Below are 9561 nucleotides of genomic sequence, written 5' to 3'. Positions count from 1 at the left end.
GAATGTGTCTTCTGTTGACTCGTGTAGCAATGCGCGTAGAGCAAGACACTTTCAATGTGTAAAACACACGATCAATGTTCGGTGACGTCGGGTGTGATAAGACACTACTGCGGAAAGTAGTTGCAATGAAAATCGCGTATACGTGCTGTTCGAGCCAGGACACGTGGTTCACCGCAAATATTACGCGCATAATATGCGTGTTAATGCTAAGGTGAACGCATCGCAACATAATTCCCCAAATAAAACCCACCCAAAGTTACTTCTAGTGCGTTTTTTGAGTGAACGCTTTGTAATAACTGGAAACGCTGCAAGACGATAGCACTTGCAGTAATCATGTGGTTCATTATGACATTTTTATCTTGTCCATGTGTAAGCTGATACTTAAACTGATCCGAATTGTCAGAAAACGTCGGTGGGCGTCTCGGTTTAACACGCCAGAAACGGATAGTTCACACGTGCGTGTGTGTGTTGTGTGTGTGTGTGTGTGTGTGTGCGTGTGCGTGCGTGCTGCTGCGTGCGTGCGTGATTAGCTGTGCGGTTGCTGTCGGCGCGGTATGCGTGTGGTGCGGTGCTGCGAGCCGGGTGTGTGCGTTGCGTGGCCTGGCGTGCGTGCCGGATGCCGCGTGGAGTGTCGGAGCGTGTACAGCGTCTGCGTTGCGTGTAGTGTGTGTCTGCTGTGCGTGCGTGCTGTGCGTGGCAGTGTGCGTGTGTATTTGTGGCGGCTTGTCTTGCGTGGCGTACATAGTGCGAGGTTTTCACGCTGGAACGAGGGAACTGCGGCAACGCATATCAGTTGACGTGAGGTTTTAGCATTAGGAAACAGGTTAATAATTTGTTTATGTGTCTCAGTAGTACAGCGTTATGCGTGATATATACATTCAAGACCTTAATCCTAACTCTAGGCATAAATCAATCTCCTACTCTAACCCGAAACCCAACATTAACATAACCTTAGCCCTAAACTTCATCTCAAACCCCCCTTTTCCCATAGCCCTTTCCCATAGCCCTAACATTAATCCTTAACCACGCGACAAGGCGCAGGGCCTTCAAAACCCAGATTGGCTGCTCATGTCAGGTAGCTCTCTGCTGTAAGACTTGGGTTAGCGACTAACCTTGCGCGTGAGAGACGTGTGCTCCTCAGGCGAATTGACGAAACAGCTGCTGTTGCTTTCTTCTATTGTGTTGTATCTTGTCAATACTTGATATCATCAAGAGCGTATTAAGAAGGAGAGCGTACAACGGTGAAATGCTGAAACCATGTTGCAGTATTAGTCGAATTAAGAAACTTTGCCCATTTTATTTTGACGATTATTTGCGGATTGATCAGATGTTCTACCTTACTTATATAAAACAAACCGCTTGTCTCTACGATGCTCCTACGCTGAGATAATGAGCGGTGAATATCTGGTATTTTTGCCGAAAACCGACTCGAGATACTAGTTAGCTGCGACCCTCTCGTTTTATGGTCAGTATGTTGCTTCCGGTCGCTGCTGTGTCGCGCCATGGTAGCGCTGACTCATTACGTCAGTACTACAGAGATTACTACATCCAGCGTGAGGTGGGCACAGGTGGGGGTCATCACTATGGCAATCAATAACAATTCATTCCATTTGTCAATCATTGACGGAAACACACGATGTTTGTCGAAGCTATCTCAAAGCGAGAGAGGGTCGCAGCTAACAGGTATCTCGAGTCGGTTTTCGCCAAAAATACCAGACTTTCACCGCTCATTATCTCAGCGTAGGAGCATCGTAGGGACAAGCGGTTTGTTTTATATTAGTAAGGTAGGACAAAGAATCGTCAAAATAAAACGGGCAAAGTTTCTTAATTCGACTAATACTGCACCATGGTTTCAGCATTTCACCGTTGTACGCTCTCCTTCTTAATACGCTCTTGATATCATCTATATAGTGTACCATTTCAAACCTCCCCTGCATCATCTCGTGTGCTTTTGAAAACTTACGTGTCTATTTACATCGTCCTCAGGGAACCTTCGCGAAGCGATACCCCAGGTGGCTTCAGGGTGGCTCGGGTGACCGGACGCTCAATTGTCGTCACTTGTTCCGATTGCTCATAGATGGTGCCGCGCTGGATCGTTTTTCGCGACGCGCTGCGCTCCAAATTTCCGGCACTAATGATACCTTCTGGGTCTGTTCGCAGGCACCCGACGCTAACCATGTCCACCGCTCGCCATGGTAACGATGCGGAGGACTCTCCTGCAGACAGAAGCTGAGGCCCGACCCGTGCGTCCAGAGGGAGCTAATCAGCGCAAGGAAATCATGGCGCAGCGCACCGCAAAGGTGGCACCGGTCGAGAACAGCAATGGTAGCGGCGGCGGGGCGCTTGCGCGCAAGCAGTCTGCGTGGGAGCGTGTCAAGGAGCAGCATGACCAGCAGGTGCTCGCGCAGAGCCAACGCGGCGGCAGCGGCAGCAACATCGCAAACCTCAAGCTGAGCGAAGCGGCGGCGGCGGAGACGGCGGCATCAGCGGCCTCGGACGGCGAGTCCATCCTCGGCCACGACGGCTCGTGCGAGAGCACGTTTGCGGTCATGGCGAAGGTGTTCCGCACTCGCAAGTTCCACAACGGCGCGCTTGAGCTGCTCTACGGCCGCTACTTCTTGCGGCTGAACCAGAGCTGCATGTCGGCACTGGTCGCGACGCAGATCGCACTCTGCGTCGGCCTCGCCGCTACCTACTACGCGCTCGGTGGGACGTCGGCGGCGCGCGGAGTCACGCTCGGCGCGATCGCGCTCGCCCTCGTCGCGCTGCAGCTCGCGTGCAACCGCGACGCCGTGCTGCGCTGCCTCGTCGCCGCCGCCGACGGCGCGATCGTCGCGGCGATGCTCGCCATCGTCTGCCTCATGGTTGCCACGGCGACGCCGCCGACGCCGTCTGCGGGCGTCTGGGAGACGCTCTTCTTTGTATACATGTCGTGCACTCTGCTGCCGGTCGGCATGATTGTCGCACTCACGTCGTCGGTGCTGCTAGCCGCCACGCAGATCTCGCTGGCGGTCGCCTTCAACTGGCAAGATGACGTGCTTGCTGTGCAGGTAAGTGCAGTCGCAGAGGAGCTGGTCATGTGTGCATGTGGGTGTGTCCGAGTGAATTTTGGCGATATATGCTGGAGTAGTTGGTCATGTGTGCAGGTGTGCATGTTACGCTTTCCAGCAGCCCTAAAATTCCTAAAAATTCCTAAAATTTTGAGCTCGTCCTAAAATTCCTAAAAAAAGCTTTAAAAATGTATGAAATTCCTAAAAAAGGGCGAAAATTTTATTCAAATTCCTAAAAAAAAATACCACAGATATGTTTGGAGTTTTTGGTGATGAGAAGATGAACTTTTGGTTTGTAATTATTTCTAATCAGTAATGGATGTTTTCTAGTTATCTTTATACAGAATGAGTATTGTGACTCAGTCTACCAGTGATTCCTAAGCTTCAGTGTCTGATTATACGACCCTGTTTCTGGCTGGATGTACAAGACATGCCTAATTTGCATGAAACTTGATGATGTACAGTCGTATCGAGGACTTGGAGGATAGGAATAGCTGGTAGACTGGACACATACCACATAGAACTGTATCTGTAAGTTAACACGTTGATGATTATGAAAGGTAAGTGACTTATTTTATCCCTAAAATGTTTCGATTCATCCCTAAAAATTCCTAAAATAGCCCTAAAAAAACAGAATTTTTCCCTAAAATTAGCCCTAAAATATTGTCAAGGACTGCTGGAAAGCCTGCATGTACGAGTGAGTTTAGCTGTATATCCTGGAGCAGCTTGTCGTGTGTGCAGGTGGATGTGTATGGGTCATTGACGGTGAAATAATTATTACCGAACGTGAAAGTAAACGTGACCAGAAAACTGAATAACCATTACTGAATGTGAAAATAAAAGTGAAAGTAAAAATTACTGATTCCTGTCACGCGATCATGGCAATTCCACACAACGTGAGGTGGAACAGTGTGATTTCACTGATTGTACTAATTGACTTAATCTACGTGACTAGTGGCACTTTGTAGCTCAGCAGTAACTTCAATTGCCGGTTACTTTTTTTGTGTTTTTTTTTGTCGACATGGGCACTCTTGCTTCCCGCTCACATTAAGACTAAGATGCGATTGCTAACACATTTCCGTGAGTGGAAACCTTTTGCCAGTTTGATTTTCCCATTTACCGGGGCAGTTGTTCTTCCCCATGTCAACATAGAACTGGTAACGCATTTACGTGTGTAATGACGCGCAGTTTGCGTACGCATACACGCATGTCACATATGGTAAACTCGGTAGCTAAAGTGCACAATGCGCTATATATGTCTTGAATCATAAATTATATAGAGTCTGTTTTGGAAAGATGTTTGTTTTGAAACAAAAAAGTACGTCGCGTTTCGATTGGCAGATTCTGGTATATTTCGATCGGTGCACGAATAACGAGCATGGCCTGCTGGGTTACTGTTGGCCGAAGGACCATGTGATGCTGCCGTGAAGCTTTTGCTGCAAAGTCTAATCTGGGAGTGCGCTCCATAAAGTCGGTGCAGTCCACGTTTAAGTGTGTGACGTATGTGATCGATGATGTATGTGTAGGAGACAGCACATTTCCGACTACAACCCCCAGGGCCTCTACTATACCCAGGGCCTCTCCTATACCTAGGGCCTCTCCTATACCCAGTGTCTTTCCTATACCCAGCGTCTCTCCTAGACCCAGGGCTTCTCCTATACCCAGTGCCTCTCCTATACCCAGTGCCTCTCCTATACCCAGTGCCTCTCCTATACCCAGGGTCACTCCAAGACCCAGGGTCTCGCCTATACCCAGTGCCTCTGCTATACACAGGGTCACTCCTATACCCAATGCCTCTCCTAGACCAAGTGTCTCTCCTATACCCAGTGCCTCTCCTATACCCAGTGCTTCTCCTGTACCCAGTGCCTTTTCTATACCCAGTGCCTCTCCTATACTCAGGGCCTATGCTATACCTAGGGTCTCTGCTTAATCCAGGGCCTCTCCTATACCCAGTGCCTCTCTTAGACACACAGCCTCTCCTATACCCAGCGTCTCTCTTAGACCCAGGGTCTCTCCTAGATCCAGGGCCTCTCTTAGACTCAGACCCTCTCTTAGACCCAGACCCTCTCTTAGATCCAGGGCCTCTCCTATACCCAAGGCCACTTGCAGACCCAATGCTTCTATACCCAGGGCCTCTCCTATACCCAGGGCCTCTCCTAGATCAAGTGCCTCTCCTAGACCCATGACCTCTCCTATACCCAGGACCTCTCTTATACGCAGGGCCTCTCTTATACCCAGGGCCTCTGCTATACCCAGGGCCTCTCCTAGACCCAGGGCCTCTCTTATACCCAGGGCCTCTCCTATACCCAGGGCCTCTTTTATACCCAGGGCCTCTCCTATAATCAGGGCCTCTCCTATACACAGGGCCTCTCCTAGATCAAGTGTCTCTCCTAGACCAATGTCCTCTCCTATACCCAGGGCCTCTCCTAGACCCAGGACCTCTCTTATACCCAGGGCCTCTCCTATACCCAGCGTCTCTCCTAGACCCAGGGCCTCTCCTATACCCAGTGCCTCTCCTAGACCAATGTCCTCTTCTATACCCATGGTCTCTCTTATACACAGGGCCTTTCTTATATTCTTATACCCAGGGCCTCTGCTATACCCAGGGCCTCTCCTAGACCCAGGACCTCTTATACCCAGGGGCTCTCCTAGACCCAGGGCCTCGCCTATACCCAGTGCCTCTCCTATACCTAGGGTCACTCCTAGACCCAGGGTCTCTCCTAGATCCAGGGCATCTCCTATACACAGACCCTCTGCTAGACCCAGGGCCTCTCTTAGACCCAGACACTCTCTTAGACCCAGGGCTTCCCCTATACCCAGGGCCTCTCCTATACCCAAGGCTTCTCCTAGACCCAGGGTCTCTCCTAGACCAATGACCTCTCCTATACCCAGTGCCTTTCCTATACTCAGGGCCTATGCTATACCTAGGGCATCTGCTTAATCCATGGCCATTCCTATACCCAGTGCCTCGTATAGACACACATCCTCTCCTATACTCAGCGTCTCTCTTAGACCCAGGGTCTCTCCTAGATTCAGGGCCTCTCTTAGACCCAGCCCCTCTCTTAGACCCAGACCCTCTCTTAGATCCAGGGGCTCTCCTATACCCAAGGCCACTGCAGACCCAATGCTTCTATACCCAGGACCTCGTTTATACCCAGGGCCTCTCCTAGACTCAGGGCATCTCCTATACCCAGGGCCTCTCATACGCAGGGCTTCGCTTATACCCAGGGCCTCTCCTAGACCCAGGACCTCTCTTATATCCAGGGTCTCTCCTATACCCAGCCTCTTTCCTAGACGCGCATCTCCTATACCCAGACCCTCTGCTAGACCCAGGGCTTCTCTTAGACCCAGGGTATCTCCTATACCAATAACCTCTCCTATACCCAGTGTCTCTCCTATGCTCAGGGCCTATGCTATACCTAGGGCCTCTGCTATTTCCAGGGCTTCTCCTATACCCAGTGCTTCCCTTAGACACACAGCCTCTCCTATACCCAGCGTCTCTCCTAGACCCAGGGTCTCTCTTAGATCCAGTGCCTCTCTTAGACCCATACCCTCTTAGACCCAGACCCTCTGTTAGATGCAGGGCCTCTCCTATACCCAAAGCCACTTGCAGACCCAAGGCTTCTATACCAAGGGCCTCTCCTATACCCAGGGCCTCTCCTAGACTCAGGGTATCTCTTATACCCAGGGCCTCTCCTAGTTCAAGTGCCTCTCCTAGACCAATGACCTCTCCTATACCCAGGGCCTCTCTTATACGCAGGGCCTCTCCTTTACCCAGGGCCTCTGCTATACCCAGGGCCTCTCATAGACCCAGGGCCTCTCCTATACCCAGGATCTCTCTTATACCCAGGGCCTCTCCTATACTCAGTGCCTCTCTTAGACACACTGCCTCTTCTATACCCAGGGCCTCTCCTATACCCAGGGCCTCTCCTATACCCCAGACCTCTCTTATACCCAGGGCCTCTTCTATACCCAGTGCCTCTCTTGGACACACTGCCTCTCCTATACCCAGGGCCTCTCCTAGACCCAGGACCTCTCCTAGACCCATGGCCTCTCCTATACCCAGACCCTATCCTAGATCTGGGGCCTCTCCTATATCCAGTGCCTCTCCTATACCCAGGGCCTCTCCTATACCCGGGCCTCTCCTATACCCAGGGCCTCTCCTATATCCAGTGCCTTTCTTAGACACACGTCTTCACCTATACCCATGGCCTCTCCTAGACCCAGGGTCTCTCCTAAAACCAAGTCCTCTCTTAGACCCAGACCCTCTCTTAGACCCAGGGCCTCTCCCAGACCCAAGGCTTCTCTTATACCCAGGGCCTCTTAGACCTAGGGTCTCTCTTATACGTAGGGCCTCTCATATACGCAGGGCCTCTCTTATATCAAGTGCCTCCCTTGCCTTAGACCAATGGCCTCTCCTATACCCAGTGCCTCTCTTAGACCAATGGCCTCTCCTAGACCCAGTGTTTCTCTTAGACCAATTGATGGCCTCTCGTAGACCCAGTGCCTCCTAAACCCAAGACCTCTCTTAGATCCCTGGCCTCTCCTAAACCCATACCCGCTCTTACGTACTCGTACTCAGTATTATTAGCTCTTGATATAATATATATATATAATGAATATATATTAATACTATCTATATGACTGTGTATGCAGATATTATATGGATAAAAGAGCGTGGGCGGTCCTCTTGTGTATGTAAAGAATGTTTTCCTCGTTGCGTCTGTAGCTGTTTACTCTGCAGTTCAGTATATTTCGCTAATGAAACAGAGAATACGCATATAACGAAGCAGCTGTGTTGGGTTTCTGCTTGCTTAGTTTCAACTGCACCACGACTGACGGAAAATTAGATGATTTTAATTCCGATACGTATACTTAGTGCGTTTTCTCAATCCGTTATTATTTTCACTACCGTATGAAATTGGAATTTAGTACGTAAATTAGATGTTAGAAAATACCCGCGAACGTGTACGGATATGTTGTTCTCTGTCATGGCTTGCCGACCAAAAGGTAAAAAAAAACTCACGTTACAATTTACCCGTTGTATGTTTCTTCACATGACGTGGAAAATTATTTGAGAAAAAACGCACCACCCGTGCGTGCAAAATGTCACGACATTTCGATAGAGGTTCCAGGATTTGAAGGAGAAACAACGGTGACGGAAAATTCACCGCAGTCGTTGGGTATCGGAAGTACTACATAGCGCAGCGAGGTGTTTGAAGTGATTACGTCACCGTAAATAGTAAAAGTAAAAAATGAGGTCATGGTTAAATTGCTGCATTATACTTCCTATTTTTCTATTCCGTTCGATGTGAACAAACACTCGTGACTCATACATAGCCCATAGCTAGCATTTAATGTCGTGATCAATATATCAAATTGCCCAGGTTTTTTGGATTTTTAAATAGTTGAGAAACAATCTTATCAGGTAAGAACCTGAGGATACATTTAGTGCCGTTATTCCTTACTTTTCATGTAAAGAAATTGTAACAAAATTTTTACAAATATACACTATAGAAAATTCGTGAAAAAGAATGTTTCATAACGTAACATAAGTGTTCCGTAGCGTAGCAGGGTGTTCCATAGCGTGAGAGCCTGAGAGGAGTGTTTCGTAACTTTCGTTACGTAGTAGAAGTGTTCCATCGTGTAAGTGGAGTGTTTCGTAGCGTACCAGAAGCGTTCCATGGTGTAGTGAGATGTTCCATTGCGTAACCGGAATGTTTCGTGGCATAGCAGAGGTGTTTTATAGCTGACGATATTCTTTCAAGCAATTCTTGTATGTGTCAGTGTACTTGTCTTATAATATATATATAAAGTTATGAAACGTAAAATACAATTAAAGAAATGCAGTGTCTGTTACTATGAATGCGAGCTTTCGAGGCACACACACGCACATATGTCATTGTGTACATGCACGCCCGCACGCACATACACAAAACACACACACACAGCACACACACACACACACCACACGCACGCACGCACGCACGCACGACACACGCACACGTATGTATGTATATATATGTATATGTATATATGTGCGTGTGCGTGTGCGTGCGCGCGTGTATGCATGTCTGCATGTATGCATGTATATTGTATATATATATATATATATATATATATATATAGATAAAATTATACGGACACGGTAAGCCAAAATTACTACGTGTCCGTATACTTTATCTATATTTGCTCTACTCATGGTAGTATTGAGCACTCTCGACACACGAGTTCATAAACAACCATTGATATAATATATATATATATATAAACAAAGTCAATGTATAGGAATAAGGGTGTTTTAAAGTTTAATTGACAAGGCTTTCGAGATTAGATCTCTTCATCAGGTCAGACAGACATTATTGGAATAGATCTAATAATCAAAAACAAATACAATGCGTTATATACGATAATCAAAAATGATGATTCCACACAATTTCGCGCGTTGCCATGAATACGAAGCAACAAAAGAACACGCACATATATATATAACACGAGTCACAAGAAACTC

General features: G+C 48.2%; 1 protein-coding gene across 1 annotated transcript in view; it reads left to right on the top strand.

Moving 5' to 3' along the window:
- The first annotated feature begins 2201 nt into the window (after positions 1-2201).
- LOC106816298 (adenylate cyclase type 5-like) overlaps positions 2202-9561 on the top strand; it is a 173536-nt gene continuing 166176 nt past the window's right edge. The window contains exon 1 of the mRNA XM_014820883.1: positions 2202-3050. Coding sequence (XP_014676369.1) covers positions 2202-3050 — 849 coding nt within the window. The remainder of the gene's footprint in view (positions 3051-9561) is intronic.

Source organism: Priapulus caudatus, unplaced genomic scaffold, assembly GCF_000485595.1.
Source record: "Priapulus caudatus unplaced genomic scaffold, Priapulus_caudatus-5.0.1 Scaffold31, whole genome shotgun sequence".
NCBI classification, from domain to species: Eukaryota; Metazoa; Priapulida; class Priapulimorpha; order Priapulimorphida; family Priapulidae; genus Priapulus; species Priapulus caudatus.
The sequence above is the reverse complement of the archived record's forward strand: the minus strand, read 5'-3'. Positions and strand labels throughout refer to the sequence as shown.